Source organism: Danio rerio, chromosome 1, assembly GCF_049306965.1.
Source record: "Danio rerio strain Tuebingen ecotype United States chromosome 1, GRCz12tu, whole genome shotgun sequence".
In the NCBI taxonomy this organism is placed as follows: domain Eukaryota; kingdom Metazoa; phylum Chordata; class Actinopteri; order Cypriniformes; family Danionidae; genus Danio; species Danio rerio.
In genome coordinates, this window is record NC_133176.1 from 37,751,303 (window position 1) to 37,771,774 (window position 20,472).

General features: G+C 36.8%; 1 protein-coding gene across 2 annotated transcripts in view; it reads left to right on the top strand.

The window, feature by feature from the left end:
• Positions 1-20,472, top strand: part of epha6 (eph receptor A6) — a 283,437-nt gene that overhangs the window by 249,554 nt on the left and 13,411 nt on the right. For both annotated transcript variants that reach the window (XM_005159930.5, XM_001344524.9), the window contains exons 6-12: positions 10,217-10,341; positions 10,418-10,580; positions 11,033-11,141; positions 15,122-15,192; positions 15,288-15,413; positions 16,140-16,325; positions 18,794-18,855. In XM_005159930.5, the coding sequence (XP_005159987.2) occupies positions 10,217-10,341; positions 10,418-10,580; positions 11,033-11,141; positions 15,122-15,192; positions 15,288-15,413; positions 16,140-16,325; positions 18,794-18,855 (842 nt within the window). The remainder of the gene's footprint in view (positions 1-10,216; positions 10,342-10,417; positions 10,581-11,032; positions 11,142-15,121; positions 15,193-15,287; positions 15,414-16,139; positions 16,326-18,793; positions 18,856-20,472) is intronic.

The following is a 20,472-nucleotide window of genomic DNA, read 5'->3' on the forward strand; positions in this document are numbered from 1 at the left end:
TTAATACATTTATTTTGTGTTTTGTAACTGTGTATTTGTCATCAGAGTAAGAATTGAATAAGCTAAATTGTCCGTAGTGTGTGTGTGTGTGTGTGTGTGTGTGTGTGTGTGTGTGTGTGTGTGTGTGTGTGTGTGTGTGTGTGTGTGTGCGTGTGTGTGTGTGTGTGTGTGTGTGAATGCAAGAGTGTATGGGTGCTACCCGTTGTTGGGTTGCAGCCAGAAGGGCATTTGCAGTGTAAAACATATGCTGGATAAGAGAATAAGCTGAAAAGAGAATGACTAAATGCATTGGGTTTCTTATAAAGCTACATAAGATCATTTGACAACATGCAGGTCATTCATGTGTTCATTGGTCAATCTGCCAAAAAAGATGTATGCAAGACAATGAGCTCTGTTGTCCATAATGTATAAAGCAGTCTGAAATATTAAAATGGTAAACCCAGAGTTCTGAACTTAGCCTGACTGAAAATGGCAACAAAATTATTACTAAAAGACAAACTATAGTAACTGAACTGTGGAAATGAATGAAGAAGAAGAGTTGTTGTCGTAGATTAGTTATATCTTGTGACTGCAAATGTGCTGAAGTCACTCAAAGCAAGAGCCTGTACAAATCCTATTCATTTTTGGCTGCTGTAAAGTTCAGATTTTTAAGTTTTAATCATTTTTGTGGGTTGGGATGGTGGCTTAGTGGTTAGCACTGTCGCCTCACAGCAAGAAGGTCTAGATACATGTACATAAACATCTCTCACAGGCTTGGCATTACGCCACAGCTCCACCTACACATTTCTAATACTCAGCAGGGTGAGCTCAGGTTCTGCACTCTCATAAGAGTGTGTTCACTTATTGTAACTTGACTATATGAGATACACTTAGTGGAGAAGATTATAGGAGCTATAGGGAAGCTTTTCTTTTTAATCTTGTATATAATTCCAGGACGGGTGGGGGGAGTGAAGTCTGTCAAACAGCAATAGGAAATAGAAGGGAAATGGGCATTAAATGAGGTGTATTTTTCCTCACCTCCTCCCATGCGTGTAAAGATATATTTTGAAAGCACAAAGAAATGAGGATGTATGGACAGGTTTTTATCACTTTAACTGGCATAGTAATGGTTGACCTTTTGTCCATAGTTTATCTGCTTAATGGTAAAAAAAAAATGGTAACACTTTATTTTGGTGGTCTATTTGAGACTATCTGCTTAATATCTGTTGATACTGCTCCTTCAACACACATTTAACTGACTGTAGGAAAATTTGCGAGTACATGCCAACTTATATAACTCTAATCCCCACCAAACCATCTTCTTATAATCTAATGAGAATTAGTTAACATGTAAATGCTATGTAACTTAAATTCAACAAATGCCCCATAAAAATAAAGTGTGACCAATAAAATTCTTAGAGTGGAAGTTAAAAGGATTATTTGCATGTCCCCTCTGGAGCTACATTGACAAAGCAAGAACTTATTTTGCATGTTTAATGTGTGCCCACCTGCATGTGCATTTACATTTGCAATGTGGCGCATTCCTTTGACAGTCATTTCAGTTAACTATCTGCAAGAGAAGGCAGTGTAAAAAATGCACCCAGTGAAAACAAGCAACATCCAATTATCCTTAATCTGGCTTTAGTGATTGCTTCACTAGTGTGCTATGATTGCTGATTATGGGGGAAAGTCATCATTTAGGCATTGTGCAGCATCCATAAGGAGCGTGGAATGATTTGGGTGTGAGAGTCAATAGAAGATCCCCTTAAGCGAAGCAGGAAAGCTAATTAAAATAAAAATGCAGGTCAGCTCAACATAATGATTGTACATTAGCGCCACTTTTTTTCTCGTCTTCCTTTTGAATGTATATGTTTGGATGTGTTTGTGTTAGCAATTTCTTCTTTCGGTTTCTTTCACTTTCTTTGTGCTTCAGGCTAATTACCAACTAAGGCTTGTTATGACAATTTAGTTTTCAGTGTGTTATGATGAAGCGACTACAAAATGTTCATGTTTTTGTCAGAAACAACATTAAATCTTTATGAGTGCTTAAGAATCATGGCCTTGCAGTAAGCATGAAAGTTTCTGATACAATGAACTTTAGTCTATTTTATTGGAAAGTAGAGAAATGTTGCAGTTTGAATCCATCTGATAACTAAATTCTTATTTGAATCAAATTACTCATTCACGTACTTTCCTTCAGCTTATAAAAGGTATCTAACACAACCAAATGGAACCAAAAGGCAGAGCTAGGCGCATAGCTGAAAGCTATTGGTTTGCAGAGATAAGTCACTTACTTGTGGAAAAGCAGGAGAATGAAAACAAAGGAACCGTCATTATACCGTTATAATATATACATATAATAACAAGCCATGGTTGACTTGAGCTTAATCAAACCTTGTAGTCATCTTGATGAACAAATATCTAACATATAAACAAAATCTGCCGTGTCCTGTTGTTTTTTACAAGCCCGTCTAAAAGTGTGAGCAGTTTCACTTTCTCCAGAGAGCTTGCAGAATGCCTGTATTTTAAATAACAAACTTCTTGAGCTGATGATAATAACGTGCGCGTGATTATTGATGTGGTTCTGACATTCAATCCTTTCAGAAATGGACAAACGCGAGGGCAAAGCGTGAAAAAAAAACAAAGGAGAAGCAGTAAAAAAAACAAAGGAGCAATTTTTTTTTTTTTTCCTGAACCACAAACAAACTGCCATGTTTAACTATTATCATCACATATTGGACTATTATGAACTCGGAATAACAGAATTATTTTCTACCAAGAGTTTATGTGCTGTTGAAGATTAAAGATACATTTGAGAGGTTTGCACTGACTGGGATTTATGTTGCGTGTTGCTTTTGAACCCAAAAGGACTAAATGTATGCTGTGTGTAGTTTTACTGTAATTGGTAACATATTGAACATTTAAAGGTCTGTATTTGTTCATATATGTTGCATTTATTTATTTATTTTATATAATTGCAAACGTTACAGCAGCCTGTTTCGCAATTTTAGCATTGATCTGCAGATATAATCAAATCCTGCTCATAGAAAGGTTCGTAGAAAGCCTAGGAATTCAGTTCACCTATACCACGTCTTTGGACTGTGGAGGAAACCAGAACACCTAAGGGAAACCCACAGGAACACAACCTAGGAAGTTTTTTTGCTAACAAATCAGAACTTACTGAAAGCAAAAAAAAAAAAAAAAAAACATTTAAAAGAACTTTACTTGTCATGTCTTTTAGACTTAAAAAACATTTTAACTGTGGTGAAAAAACTTTGCTCTTCTAATTGCCAGACAAAGGGAGGTTACAAAAAATCATATGTTTAGGGTAATCACTTCATGAAATATGGTGACAGCCATTTAAAACTTAATTCTGAAAACTCAGTAGAAGCTTTAAATTTAAATATAGCCTAGAATAAAATCTATATTAATTATTTTGTAATAACTTTAAACTTTAGAATTCATTTTAGAGATTTGCACCCCCTACAGGCCAGAGGAAGCTTAAAAGCTTGGCTTTAGCCAACTGGAGAAGGGCCTCCTGGGAGCACATGGTCCTAAGACCTTACCTTCAGTGTGTTTGGTGGCCAAAGTCATTTGATTTTGTTTATTTAATAACAGTTTTGTGTTCAAATTACAGTTTTTTTACAATATATGACAGTTTTTTCAATACATTTAGACTTGTCGTTCCATGTACTATTTTTAAAATAGCATCTAAAACCCTAAAAGAGCCTAAAAGTTTTACAAGTTTAAGACGTTTTCAAAACAGTGCAAGCTTGTTATGAATTACAGGGATGTTACCGTCTTCATCACCACAGCTGCGTGTAAATACAATTATAAAAGAAGATGCTTCAATCCTGATTTGTGGACATTAAATGAGATTTATTTTGTACATTAACACAACGGATATCCATACAGCAGTGAATATTAATTTGTATTCTGTCACATATGTGTGCTAAAACAGTGCAAATGCGTGCGCTGTGTGTGTGTCTGTCTGTGATTGTTTGTGAGTGAGTGAACTTTATAAAAATATTGTTGTCATTGTTCTGCCACTCTGGTCTTGTAAATTCTTGTTTTAGTGGCAGAGTCCAGAGACTAGCTCTATGTCCTGTTGTGCTCGGCTCGAGTTTTCTTGGGTCGAGCACTTGTTTTGTCGTGTGTGTGTTTATCTCTGTATGAGCGCCATTTGTGAACACGCATGGACTGTGCTTGTCCCCGCTTGATGCGGGCACGTGAGGTCTTTGCGTGTTTGCAGGTGCGCACTCACGTCTGGGTGTTCACGTGGGTCTGTCTGCAGCGTGGTGTTTCATTCCTAGCGTCTCAGTCCAATTGGTTTCAGTTTCTGTTGGCACTGGGATGAAACATGCAGGCTGCGAGTGTGAGTGCATGGTGAGTGTTTTCATTCATTGTGTACCCGTGTCTTGTGTTCAGTCTTTCTGTTGGTGTTTTGTTTAGCACATGATGCGTGTTTACATGCACCACGTGCTTGTGTTGTCATGATTATGCGGTAAATGAGTTCTCGCATTGGCTGTGTGTTCTAGTCTTGCTTTGATGTGAGCCCATAGCTTGTGTTGTCTCTTTGTCATGTGCTCTCCCATCTATTGTCTAGTCACTCCTTGTTCACACATTATTAGTTAATTGTGTTCATCTGTTTGTGTGTTAATTTCCTTCTGCTTCCATTCTCCTCCTGTCTTCTGTCCTGTACCAGTTTGTCGTCAATATTTCCCTGTCCTGTGATATCCAGTCCTGCTTTGTCCTGTCAGCCCGATCAAGTTTGTTTTTTGCTTTTTTATTCATTTTTTTCCCCCTCGGGGTAGTTTGTTTTGCCTTTTTGTTTTATTTGTATTTTATAATAAATCCTTATTTATCTGCAATTGGGTCCTCGCTCCTTTTTCCCCAAACCCCAACCAAAACAATTGTGTGTGACTCAACATTCTGATCAACTCATTAACTTCACAACAAATACATCAAACAATAATTGGGAAAGTTCCTACTGTGGTATTTCTCACAAAAACGTTTCGTAAGATCTGCTTCCTTCATGTCTGTCACTGTGCTGTTTATCTGATGCAGCCGAGGCGGAGATTGATGCACACTCTGACAGGCATGAGGGAATGAGGGGCAGGTAGAGCTAACATTAAAGAAACAGGCCACAATAACAGCTACATAGTGTTCAGAGCAGTAATTACGATATTCTGAAAGATATATATAATCTGATGGGTGTTTTGAGCTGAAACTTTACAGACTCGATCTGGAGACAAAATACTTTAAATCTTAAAAAAAGGGTAAAATAGATACCCTTTAATACTTTCCTAATCATACTGTCCAACATGTCATAAAATATTTCTATTTTTCATGAAGATAAATATTAAATTCATCATGAACTCACTCTCAGCCAACTCTCACTGGCTCTGTTTTCAGTCATAATGCCATTTTGTTCTTTCAGCCAAGTTCAGGCTCCTGCCCTTTCACTGCCTGACAACCCCGACAAAGGTCAGGCAGCCACAGAATCAGAAAAAAAATACTTTTCAGGGCCTCTTCGGCCCTGTATAATATTCCATTCTGAAATCAATCTCTGCCTCTGTAAATAGCGACGTGATGAGGCTTCATCATTTATTGAGGCCCTGCCTGTTCTCTACAGTCTCTCTGTCTTCAATATTTCCCTACAAAACCTACAAGTCTTCTCCTCACGTACGTCTAAAAGTAGTCAGATGTCACCTTCCGTCCCATTTCAATAAAAGATGAGCCGTCTCTCATGAGAGAGATTCAGCGAGTAGCATTTTCCTTAGCGCAGAGTCAAGTCAGACAAACAACATGGGGGTCTCATCAAACACCACTCCAATATATCTCCACAGAGCAAATTTGTAGAGACATAGTAGATGGAAGATAGACAGCATCGCATATTTAGATAAAGCTCTTGTGGTTACAGAGAGAACGAGAGAGACAGACTGAGGGAGAGATCATGTCACAGGTGGTAACCTTAGCAAAGCCGATGTCCTGTTCGCTTATTTTCTCTCCAAATCACTTTCGCTGATATCCCAGAAGACTCAATACTGCACATCACCAAACTCCGCTCTCTGCTGTTTATATCAGCTCCCTAAAATCCTCTCTTTGCAACTTACCATACCTAAAACCCTCCCGTTCCCTGTCCACCCCTTATATTTTCCCAGCTGTTTTAACAGTGAGAGATTGATTACTTTGACAGAGGTAGTGATTACCGTGCAGGCAGTCTCCGTGGGCTTCCAGAGTGAATATTTACCTGGGAGAAATTCAATCAGTCTGGCTAATGCCATTCACCCACTACTTTAATCTGCTCCAGGATTCAATTAGAGATCAGCTCCACCTTCCTGTGGGCGTCCTTTCAGTCACTGGGGTGAAAGAGGGGGAAAAAAGGAAAATGATTTCTGTTGAAGTGTACAGTGTTAGAGAGATGGCAGTATTTTTATTTACAGTATTAATTTTGTGTGTATATTATTGTTTGTATTGAGTGTGCATTTGCGCATGCACCATCTTAAGTGCAGAAGCTTATAGACTTTACTAATTGTACTAATTGTAAATGGCTTTAGATGCAGGTCTCTAATGGATTTTCTTTGTGTTTTTCTTGGGCTCTTCCACCTCACTAAACCATGATTGAGTGCATTATCTTCACATAGCATAAGCAGAGATGGATAATTACAATTATGAGCAAAATTTCAAAGCTTGTGCTAAAAGGGGGAAAAACATTTCACATAAATTGAAACATGGTATCGGAGCTTGATTTGTTTGCCAGAGCAGGTGCTATGATGTCTAAAAGCTGTTTGTTTTTTATTTTGTTAAAAACTGCATAACATAACTGCATAAATGTTTCATTTTTGTGCTGGTTTAAAAATCACAAAGACAGTCAGACTGACAGATAGACATAGATATGCACACACAATAAAACATTCATGTAAATGTTTGAATATATGTAAAGAGTTTAGAAAAAACTCTAAATGCCATGAGAAATTTTCTTTTAAAATGAGCATTTTTACCAGGCTCCTGTGTGTAGGTTCAGTAATTTCAATTTTTTGGGCAAGGCAAAAGGTTATTTTTATTGTCTTTGATTGTCATTTCTGGCGGCACATAGCGGTTTTTGCATCTAAACTCTTCCTATATACAGTATATATATATATATATATATATATATATATATATAGGAAGAGTTTAGATGCAAAAATGCCTGCAATATTTATTCATTCATTTACATTTGGCTTAGTCCCTTTGTTAATCAGAGGTCGCCACAGCGGAATGAACCATCAACTTATCCAGCATATGTTTTACGCCACAGATGTCATGAGAAATATATTAATATATTTAAAGCAAATAGTGACTTTGTTCGAACGTACAAAAAGTGAATTGAATTGAACAGGGATGTCAACGAGGTACTTATAGATAGACTTGCAGTCAAAATTGTCACTTCAAGTGAAAGATTTGGCATTGGTTACATTTCTGGAGAACCTAAAACACATGTCTCCATGTGAGTTTGGTCACACTTTATTTTTATGGTCTGTTTGTTGAATTTAAGTTACATTGCATCAACATGCCAACTAATTCTCATTAGATTATTAGTAGACTGTTAGCCTAAGGTTAGGGTTAGGGTTAGTGTAAGTTGACACGTACTTGCAAAGTTTCTTATCGTCAGTTGAATGTCTGTTGAAGGAGCAGTAACAACATATCAAGCAGACAGTCTACTTATACTCAAATGGACCATCAAAATAGTGTAACCGTGAGTTATGCTCAACTTTCAGATATGAAAGTACATCCACAAAAGAGTGTTGCAAAATTGTCCAGCATTAAATAATTAAATTCACAACATGCAAGATTATTTTTGTTAAAATACTTTCAAGAGTTCACACTTAGCTGATGATTGGTAATAAGCTTGTTTGGCATGTTGTACCAGGAGAGAACCCTGAGCTTATAAAATCCTTGAGCCCTTGGCTCCCTCCAGTTAGCAGGGCGAGAGGGGAGTTTGAGCTCAGGTATATCTCGATAAACTCCCCTGACTTATTTCTGGCTAATGACAGATATAAGCATGGCTGAGGAGAGATATACGGCTTGCTAGGAGCTTGACTATGATGCCAATTTGGTATGTTCAATTTAATTAGGCTGCGTGTTTTTTGGACTGTGGGAGGCACCTGGAGAACTCGGAGCAAAACCCACGCAAGCGCGGGGAGAACGAGCAAACTCTGCACAAAAATGCCGACTGGTTCAGTAGGGACTTTAAGCAGAGACATTCTTGCTGTGAGATAACAGTGCTAATCACTGGACCACCATGTCGGCATCTAGAAAAGGGGGACGAATGAGGTTTTGGGAGGTGGGGAGGTTCTTTAAGATGAAGATACTGGAAGAAGCAGGATATTTTTAGTGAGTTAGGAATCATCTGATGGTGTATCAATCATAAACAAATACAGAACAGCCGTAAACAATCATAAACACATGCTCCTTTCTAAATTAGTTTTTATATAAACCATACAAAAACACTAGAAGAGTGTTTTAGCTCTTATAGTACATTATCCCAAATGCTGTATTGTGTCGGGTGTTTGTTTTTGAGGTGCCTTATCAGGTTTGTTGTGTTAAATGTAGCCTTTTCCTTTTTACCTCTTGCAATGCTAAGATGACCTATCTCACAGTTTGTGTTGTCATCATCAACTTTAGAATACCTCCAGACCACAGACATACCCACGCTTGCTGCTTTAAGTTGCTTCCATGTTCTACCTTGCCGCTATTTAAGCAATACCGTCTCTGCAACAAAATTATGTTATGCTGAACTCGTTGCTGTTTCTGCTGTTTCTATAAAAAAGGAGGTCTAACTCAATGCCACCCCATAACTATAGATGTGCTAAACAAAAGAATGAGAATAAATATTTATTTATTTATTTATTTTATATATTTTTTTCAAGTCCATAAACAAGCTTAGAGAAAAAGCCATGCTTATTTTGGTAAGTCAGGTTTATAAATGGCGGATTCGCAATAATAAACCTGAGTTTACCTAAGTACTATATCTAAGTACTAACGTTGATGAACTGAACAATTTAAGTATAATCTACAAAACAGACAAGTTGAATAAACTTAAATATGCAAGTTTTGGGAGACTCCCATTACTCAATTAAATTGAGACAATGAGTTTACTCAATTAATTTAATTCAGTCAACTTATTAGGGTCTTCAGTGTAGCCTGCAATGCATTAAAACTTTTTATTGAAAGCAACAATTGGTAGTAAGCGTGCATTCTCTCTAGCTCTCTCTCTCGCGCACGCATGCGCAGTCAAGCACAATTTCAGTGTATTAGGCCTAGATAATGTTCTATTTTTTTTAATTGAGATAATCTGCAATTTCTGATCAGTTTCTCTCTTGCTATGTTGCAAGCCATAGTTTTTGATTATTATGTTTACATTATTATATGTTTAAAACCAACGCGGCTCACTTGCTGTGAACTTGCTGTTAAGGAACCAGTTTAGGCGTGGACATTTAGTTTGGCTCATTGAAGTCAGGTTTTTGACTTTAATCCCCGCTTTTCTTAACCACTTTTTTTTTAAACAGCCCCTTGGTTACATCTGATTCCAATTGAGTCCGAAACTGCATGATCAGGCCCGATTTCTGATCATGTGATTGGATCTGGACATCCCTAATAATAAGTTTTCAATAATTTAGCTCATCCATAAACATGGTTTCTGCATGAGTATCTAATGAATAGTATTATTTTGGTGAATACGGTGGAGCCAAGAGTCATGAGAGCGGTATGAGGCCAGTACCATAAGTGTTAACTATTGTCAGTTGTGTGCACCACTTGAGTCTCACAGAGGAGCTTTGAAAACTCGGGAAGAGACAGCAGTGAAAGATCAGAGAGGACCAGACCTAGAGCTTATGTTTGTTTTGCTTTCAGTTTGATGGTAGTTGTCATAAGGGACTCTTGCCGCCCATTTGTTTTGTGTTTATTTATTTATCAAAGTATTTTTAAGTTTGTTGGATCTCCGCCTTTTTCTTCCTGTCGGCCAGGGACTGATCAATCATTACAGTGGTGTCCAAAATGCAGGAGAAGGGTGGACATGTTGTCCAAATCCCCTCAAGGAGAGCAAGTGCTTGGGACTTAACCTAAGTGGGGAAGAAGCCTGTTGGGTCTGCCACAAGTTGTTGAACTGAGAATTAAACATGGTTTTACCCTGACCTGGGTCTATTCTTTTAATAAAACATATTTTCATTACTAACTAATTGTTTTTGTCCTTTAGGTCCGTCTCTGGTAGGTGTGGTGAGAAAAGACTGGGCATCTCAAACTAGTGTCGCCCTCTCATGGCAGGAAACTGAACAGCCACATGCTGCCATCTTGGACTATGAGATTAAGTATTATGAAAAGGTAATTAAACTACTTGATTCTCTAATACTGTAATAATGAACTGTAGGTTAAATCTTTTCCTTTTTCACTTGTTTAGGAACAGGAACAGTTAAGTTATTCATCTACACGTACAAAATCTCCAAGCGTGATAGTGACAGGACTGAAGCCCTCCACAGTTTATGCGTTTCATGTGCGTGCTCGAACCCTCGCCGGCTACAGCAGTTACAGCCCCAAGTTTGAGTTCGCCACAGGAGATGAAGGTAAGCATTTCTCTAAAATGCTTCATTTCAATACCTGTTAGCCTAAAACGCTGTAGTTATGTCCAATTTTCTGAAATTGTGGTCATACCATGTCAGCTGCGTGAATAGAGTTTTAAACAAATGTTTGAAGAGAACGTTTTCTGTTTACTGTGAATGCCCTGTGGTTTCAGTACTTCACTATTGCTGTTGGGCTTATCTTAGCGCACAGTATGTAAATACCACAGACCTGTCAGCTGGCATTAAGCCGTTTCGGAGTCTTAATAAAATGAGCTTGCAAATGCATGAACACATGTCACTCACCTATCACAAACATGAACCTTATTGAAAAAAAGACTTTATTGTTTTTGTGCTTCTTTCTCTTCTTTTATCTCTTTTTCTTTGACTTGTGCACACACACTCACACAAACACTATTGCAATCTCTCTCTCTCCTCTCTCTCTCTCACGCTTTCAGACTCTGAGGAGGCAGTTGATCAGGGCCAGGTGTTGGTGATTGTTACAGCCACAGTGGGGGGCTTCTCTCTCCTCGTCATTCTCACCCTCTTTCTTCTCATCACTGGCAGGTAATGAGGGAGCAAATAATGAGAGGGCAAGTAAATATGCTCCAGGATAGATGAACAGATGTCATGCTTATGCATTTGCTCTATCTATCTATCTATCTATCTATCTATCTATCTATCTATCTATCTATCTATCTATCTATCTATCTATCTATCTGTCTGTCTGTCTGTCTGTCTGTCTGTCTGTCTGTCTGTCTGTCTGTCTGTCTGTCTGTCTGTCTGTCTGTCTGTCTGTCTGTCTGTCTGTCGGTCCATCCATCCATCTATCTATGTCTATATGTCTGTCTGTCTGTCTGTCTGTCCGTCCATCTGTCAATCTATCTATCTATCTATCTATCTATCTATCTATCTATCTATCTATCTATCTATCTATCTATCTATCTATCTATCTATCTATCTATCTATCTATCTATCTATCTATCTATCTATCTATCTATCTATCTATCTATCTATCTATCTATCTATCTATCTATCCATCCATCCATCCATCCATCCCTCCATCCATCCCTCCATCCATCCATCCATCCATCCATCTGCCTGTCTGTCTGTCTGTCTGTCTGTCTGTTTTATTTAGTCTGTCAGTTCGTTCCTTTACCCGTCTGTCTATCTATGGCTATATGTGTCATGGATATGTCTTTTCGTTCATTCACTCGTTTACCCTTAATTTAGCTGCTTGCTTATCCAGCCATCTTCTAATAGGCCTGTTGGCCACGGAGCACCTTCCTATTTTCCGATTGGCTGAGCCATGTCGCTGCCTAATTAGTCGGAATGCTGCAGGCTCCCGGCAGCGTCCGTGTCTGCTGCCATGAAATGTCCTGCTGTGAGACTGACAGCAAGCTTTAACATGCCACACAGTCCTGTGATTCGCAATATCAGCATGTGCAGTGCGCTGTGTGAAACCTCAGTCAGCCAGAGCCCCGGTGCCATCACATCCTCACACAGCTGCAGGGGCTGATGGCACTGTGTTCAGCTGCTGGAGCAGATTTGCAGGGAGCAAAATCTGGTTTCGAGCACTTCTCAAATAAATCAGGGGCTCATGATGATGGACAGAACCAGTGTCCTCATTTGTCGAGCAACCAAATTAATTTACAAATGAATGCTCTTGAGATGTTCATCATTTTAATTTCGACATTTCAGCAGCCGTTCAGCCATACTATGTCTCGTTTTATGGTTACATGATTGCTGTCCATTCAGCACCATGGACAGAGACAATGGCTTCAGCACCACAGACACTAGCTGCAGAACCATGTACAGTGATTAAGCCATTCATTCATTTGTTTTCCTTCGACTTAGTCTCTTTATTCATCAGTGGTCACCAAAGCGGAATGAACTGCCAATTTATCCTGCATATGTTTTACGCAGCAGATGCCCTTCCAGCTGCAACCCAGTACTGGGAAACATCCATACACACTCATTCACAAACATACACATACATACAGTACATTCACATACATTTACATAGATACATATCAGCCAATTTAGTTGAGTTTTCAGTGACCTTCTTGCTGTGAGGTGACAGCACTAACCACTAATTCACCATGATTAAGCCATATCATATTATTATTTTATTATATATTATATTTATTATTTTTATTATTTATTTTGACTACTCCTTAGTTGTTTGTAACACACAAATGTCATACCTTTTTATAATCTTATAATATATTATATTTTTCAAATAAACAATTTTGAAGCTGATCTAGTTCTGTGATGGAGCGATTTGTATCAAGACAATTTTTTTTTTTATTATTACTATTAAAAGTTAACCCATTTAGGACCACCGACAACATTAGTTGCCAAAGTTCATAGTTGACATTTTTCTTCTCTAAGTAATTTTCTACATGTTATCCATGTTCAGTTTCTCAATGACATGCAAGCAAACAAGCAAATTAAAGATTTCAAGAAAGAAAAACGGGAATTGATTTAATTCCTGTCATGTAAGGCTTTCAACTTCCTACCCCTCATTCCAGGATGCAAAATGGAGGCAAACCGTTCCGTATAAAGGCATGTTTCATGTTACTAAAAAATATTTTTTATTCACAAATATATCTCATCATAATCATGAGGGTCTCTAGATTCATCCAAACAAAACAAATCTTTCAATAAATCTATAGTTTTTTTATTTATTTATTTCTATAATTTGTCAAAAGTTCACGTGGCAACAAATATTGCAAATGTGCAAATACCTTGTAAGTATATAAATCATGGAAAATTAGGGCATACTGTGTTAACAAGTTAATAAAGGTTATTCATTTTGTTTAATGATTTATGTTTTCACAATACCCCATCTAAAAACAACTTAACCCTTCAACTGATAATATTACTTTAAATTAGACTTTGATATAATAATTTATTGATATAATAAATTGATATAATAATACATAATTTAATACACAGCAAAATCCCCTCAGAGTAAAATCAACTTCTCCCATTGGTCTCATTCCCACAAAGAGAGTTTAAGTAACACTAGAGTAGAGTAAAATGCTGAGTGAACAGAGAATAATAAACTCCTGCTGTTAATAAGAAGAATCACTGAAGAAAACACAAAACTAAAACTAAATCCAGTCACAACCTTACAGTAGGTCTTGCTGTACACACAAACATAGGTATTGTCTAAATCACAGCTTTTTCTACACAAGTTGACTGTTCATCTACACAAAACCACAAACACTGTAACCAAAAGTTTTGATTCCTCAGAGAGGGTGAAAATTTCAAAAGCACCAGAGTCTTTTTTGTTTACAAAAAAAGTTACAAAAAAAAAGTTTTTTGTTTACAAAAATAACTTGTGGACATGGCCTAAGAGGAACTCAACTGAAAACTTATTAAATCTCTCAAAATCTCAGCTTATTAGGGTCATTACAAAACTCCACAAACAGCATCAGCAGCTTCATTTTGTACTAACCTACTAACTAACTAACTAACTACTAACTAACTAGACTATTTCTGTCATTCAGAGATTTACTAAAATACTATTTTTGTTAGAAATCACCATTTTGGAGTGCAGTATTAAATTTACTTTTGCCCTTTGAGTCATTGTTTTTTCTTTGACTGCTGTAATTATGCATTTCTAATAGAGTGGTTTTCTAGTTTTAAACAATACATGTGTTTTGGAATATGAATTAATCTGTTGAAAGCAGTTGTTTTAAGTTAGAATGCTAACTCAAACACTGCATGTTCTCGTTCTATGCAAATTTTACATTGAAGGGTTTTTACAACATATTTGAACACCTGTAAATATAGCTGCTGCGTATTTAAAATATAATTTTCTAGGACAAAAAAAAATCAAAAACCTACAGAAAATAAATCCAAAGCATGTTAATATAGGACACTATTAACAAGGCTACATGCATGAAACCACTTTAAAAAATTTGAGCACAAATGGGTTAAACATCTTATACGCACCACCTACAACAATGCTTATAGAGCTTTCAGAAATAAGAATAAAGAAAATCATTTGTGGGGGGACACAGTGGCACAGTATGTAGTGCTGTTGCCTCACAGCAAGAAGGTCGCTGGTTTGAGCCTCGGCTGTGTCAGTTGGCATTACCTCCGGGTGCTCCGGTTTCCCCCACAAGTCTAAAGACATACGGTACAGTTGAATTAAGTAGGGTAAAATGTTCGTAGTGTATGTGTGTGTGTGTGTGTGTGTGTGTGTGTGTGTGTGTGTGTGTGTGTGTGTGTGTGTGTGTGTGTGTGTGTGTGAATGGATGTTTCCCAGTCATGGGTTGAGGCTGGAAGAGCATCCGCTGTGTAAAAACTTGCTGGATAAGTTGGCAGTTCATTCAGGTGTGGCGACCCCAGATTAATAAAGGGACTAAGTCGAAAAGAAAATGATATGAATGAATGAACAAACGAATGAACGAACGAACGAGCGAGCGAACAAGCGAATGAATGAACGAAAATAGTTTGTGTCTAGATGGGATTTATATGCATAAAATATCCACATATGCACTAGTCTGTTACATTTCTCTTTGCTCCTACAGGTGCCAGTGGTACATAAAATCAAAGATAAAGTCAGAAGACAAAAAAAGGACTCAATATCAAAACGGGCACGGTATGAGATCTTAATTGCATACACATAATATATTTTCACAAATACAGTTACTCAGCAATATATATATATTTGTAACCTTTGACTTGTTTTTATAGTGCCATTCCCAGGATTAAAGACGTACATTGACCCTGACACTTACGAGGATCCTTCACAGGCCGTTCATGAGTTTGCCAAGGAAATCGATCCATCTCGTATCCGAATCGAAAGAGTCATCGGAGCAGGTCAGATCTCTTTTTACAGCTATGCCTCAGCAGCCCATAATCCACTCCAGCTTTTTCTTCATCCAAAATTAATTATTTCTAACTCATGACATGTTTAGTTACAAGATAAAGTTATTTTAAAATAAATTATGTATCTTTCTCTCTCCTTTAGTCACCAGATTCAGGCTTTGGTTGCAATTTTGTGTCTAATTAAAATACATTTCAAATCATTTTCCCAGTTAAGCCCTTAACTGCCTCTCTGAAAAATCACTTTGTTATTCTCCGAAGACAAAATGATTTGAATCTAATCTTCAGTGAGATAAGTAGGAAATAATTCAATGCAAAATAATTGTCCCAAAGAGAACTTTGTTTGATATAGTTTGACTGCCACCTAGTGTTTAGTATGTTAAATTACAACCCGCAACTACAACACGGAATATGAACTTGTGAGCGTGTTTCCTGGCACATCCTGATTTTACAGTTTGACACATTCCTGATTCACCACATTTTGCAAATAACATTATTTATGTTTTAAAAAATGAATTTCTAAACCTAACTCTAACTATATTCCTGAAATCCTGATATGAACTATGTAGGAACATCTCATCCTGATTGTAAGCTTAAACTTGACATAATTTTAACCTGTTCCTCAAATCTGATTGGTTGATTTTAATGTTCCAAGATTAACAATCACAGTGATCAAACTTCTTGCATTTGGTAAAATCAGGTTGTGCTTGTGTCCTGCAGGCGAGTTCGGCGAGGTGTGCAGTGGCCGTCTCCGTATACCAGGAAAAAAGGAAATTCCTGTGGCTATAAAGACATTGAAGGGAGGATACACTGAACGTCAGAGAAGAGACTTTCTGCGAGAGGCGAGCATCATGGGACAGTTCGATAACCCTAACATCATCCATCTGGAGGGTGTAGTCACAAAGAGTAAGAGAAGTTTGGTCTATGAATGATTGTTTGTTTGTTTGTTTGATTGATTGATTGATTGATTGATTGATTGATTGATTGATTGATTGATTGATTGATTGATTGATTGATTGATTGACAGAACAATCTTTTATTAATTAAAAAATATAGATGTCACATGATCCTTTAGAATTATTCTGTCGATTTTTATCCTCATCAATGTTAAAAACTAATAGGACCTTTGTATTAACCATGACAGAAAACACTTCTATCTTAAAAAATATTCTACCTTACCATTTTCTTTACCATCACTTTTGATTTATTGAACATTAAAAAAAAAAATATATAAATACAACATCAAATCAGAAAAAGTTGGAACAATTCGGAAAACACAAATTAAAAAAGAAAGTATTTCTACATTTACTTTAACCTGTATTTAATTGCAGGCAATGCAACAAACATTATTTAATGTGTTCCTTATGATTTTTTTATTATTATTTCTTTTTTTTTAAATAAACATTACAAAAAAGTTGGAACAGTAAAGGATTATACAACTTTATAATGTTGCTATTGCTTTTCACAACACTTAAAAGATGTTTAGAGACTCAAGACACTAAGTGATTAAATGTTTTAGGTGTAATTTTGTTCCATTCATCCTGCAAACAAGTCTTAATGGTGGGCAGCAGCAAGGGGTCTTTGTTGTCACATTTTGCACTTCAAAATGCACCACACATTCTCTATTGTAGACAGGTCGGGACTGCAGACAGGTTATGTGTGCAGAATGTGGTTTTGCATTGTCTTGTTGAAATATGCAAGGGCATCCCTGGAAAATGAGGCATCATACAGTGCTCCAAAATCCCTATGTACTTTTCAGCAATAATGGTGTCATCACAGTTGAAGTTCTGTATTTCTCTACTTCATCAAAAGTACAAGTTACTTTTGCCAAACACACTGGCACAACCCAATAACTTGCTGGTAACAGCCTGTAAGGATAATTTTATAGTTTAGTTTAGAATACACATCCATTTCTCCTAAAAAAAATACCTGAAATAGTGATTTATCTGACCACAGCTATCCCAGATGCTTCGATGGCGCATCTGGACACTGTTAATATAGGGCTTCTTTTTGACACAGTACAGTTTTAACTAGCATTTGTGCATGTAACTATGTATTGTGATACTTGACAAAGGTCTGCCAAAGTAGTCCTCAGCCTAAGTGGTGATATTGCTTATAGATAAATGATGATTCTTGATGCAGTGCCACCTGAAGGATCGAAGATTACCGTAGTTTAGCTTAGGCTTGCGCCTTTGTGCTTTACTCACAAAAACTACCCCAGATTCCTTGAATTTTTGTTATGTAATGCACTGTTGAAATACAAGTGAAATATCCAAATGCCCTAATACATTTTTGAGGACCATTATTTTTAAACATTTCAATAATGTTCTCAAGTACTTGTTGGCAAACTGGCGATCCTCAGCCCATCTTTGCTCCTAAAGGACTAGACCTTTCTAGAATGCTGCTTTTGTACCAAGTCATTATTACAATCACCTGTTGATGTCATCTCTTTCGAATCACATCATTTAACTAATTTACCTAATAACTAACCCTAAACTGCTCCTGTCCCAGCTTTTTTTGGAATGTGTTGCAGGTCTAAACGACAGGAAAGGATGTATATTTACAAATGAAATGAAGCTGACCAAGCAAAACATGAAATATGGTGTTCATGTTGTCTGCAATGAATGCAAGTCAACGTAAATTTGGAAATCAGTACTTATTTGGGGTTGGGCATTTTACTTCTAACACATTTTTAGATTTGTAAGCATTTACATTGTGTTATAAATATGTATTTGTAATAACCCTACGCATGGTCTTTCTGTCAAGATTACATTTAACACATGAAATATTATTTGATATAACCTTAATATAACTTTGTCTGAATATCATGGCAGGCAAAAAAAAAAAAAAAAAAACATGAATTAAAAGATAACAAAATCATGAAACTCAGTTTTTTTTTATTTCAGTGATGTTACACATTGTTTGTATGAAACTAATTACAGAATAAGTTGAATCATCATTGGCTCAAAGCCATTTTTCTCTGATACATGTTTGTGTGCTTAGTTTGATACACTCACAGCTATGCTCTGACATGGAAACAAATACTGATTTCATGCTACACATTTCCTGCTTCCCATTATAACTCAGAAGAAAAACAGAAAAAGAAAAAAAAGTGATTGTAGTTTTATCCTGTCTTTCATTTAATCCAACATTTTCTGCCTACCTAAAATGAGCAGATGTTAAATTAGCATTATATCACAAAAAATAAATGCTGCTGATGAAGCCAAAAGTGAACTTTTGTATTCGACATTGTGGAAATGACCAGTCCTTTAAGACAGCAATGAATAATGTAGTGATGTCTGTCCCATTTCTCTCAGTATCTTTCCATGAAACTTTGTCCATTACTTACAGGTGTCCTGTTTTCCTCTTTGTAGGTCGGCCTGTGATGATTGTGGTGGAATACATGGAGAATGGCTCCTTGGACTCTTTTCTGAGGGTATGAAAACTTTGAAAATTGCAAACATTTTGAAAATCTGTAATTCCTCATTTATGTCACCTACATTCATTTTATAGTGAGAGTTTTTTTTCTATTGCGATAACAGATTGACATTTCAAATAAAATGCCATTTGGAAGTTGACATATCCTGCATTGTTGTAGTCTAAAACTTCTAAGGAGTCTTTAAGATCTCGTAAAATAATATTTCAAAAATCACCACATTTTAAGATATTTATATTATCTTTCTCAAATTTTTTGTCAATGTAATACTTCCCAGCAACAATATATACAGTGGGTGAAATTGGTAGCAAAAAAAATTAAAATGAATTGACTGAATTGAAAATGTAGGCAAAAAATGACAATGACAGCATAAAAAGTATTAATTAATTTCCTTTTCGGCGTAGTCCCTTTAATAATCCGGGGTCGCCACAGCGGAATGAACTGCCAACTTATCCAGCACGTTTTTATGCAGCGGATGCCCTTCCAGCCGCAACCCATCTCTGGGAAAGCATGGAATGTATAGAACGTAAAGTTTACTGTACGTTCAAATTACATTAATGCTATAAAAAAGTAGTTTAGTGCACTTATTTCTGTTGTTTCATTTTTTAATTATCTGATTGTTAGGATGAAGGAGTCATTGAATAACTTACATTGTCACTCCTAATATTTAATCATTGAAGATAAAGAACAGTTGTTGTCTCTGATGTTAAACATCTAGGAGTAAGGTTTAGTGTGGATCAGTCCACTGCTCTCATGACAACACAACAAATTCAGGACAATGCACAATGATAAAACAAAAACTAGGAAGCAAAAAAATAGACTTCAGGAGGGGGAAAGGCCAACAAACAACAAACAAAAGTAAACTCTAGCTAGTTAGGGAGTAAAACTGTCTAAACTGACAAAGTAAAATTTAATTAACAGCAGAAATGTACACAAACTGCCTAACAAAACATAAACAGGAAAGAAAAAAAAGGGTTTTAAAAATAAAATAGCACCCACCTCCCTATGGCTTACAAACACAAAGGTAAATTTCAATAGCAAATTGGAAGTGGTTTCAAATTCTTTACAAAGTAGCGATGGCTGACATGAAATTGATGCTTTGACACAGTGTGGATATCCCAAAGCGGAAACACTGCACCGTAGCATCCTCCAAAACACCTAGGTCACATGACTAAAGTGATTCAAAACTCACAGGTCACGTGACTAAAGAGCTTCAAAAATTTATTAACCCATTACCCAACTCTCACCACTCACTAAATCACTTGAAGCTTCAACTCTACAACGTGGGGTTTAATGTCCCAGGGTAATACATAAAAAAATTACAACTAGATTTCACAGTAGAGTGGGGTTTCGGAACATTTCGAAGCTTCGACACATTTGCTTCGACTGTTTCAGTGTTTCATGAAGCCTCCCTTTTCCTACCACTATCATTTAAGATGATTTGGCAGATCCTGGATCTTTTAATCTTGATAACTGATCTCTCGCTAATTTGGTTCTTCAAACAAGTTCACAAATCAGATTTAAATGTCTGGTTAAACTGATCTGACATCGCTGCGTGTGTTGTGAAGGACAGATTTATTGATCCTTGAAATCATGATCAGCAATGCAACGATCGGC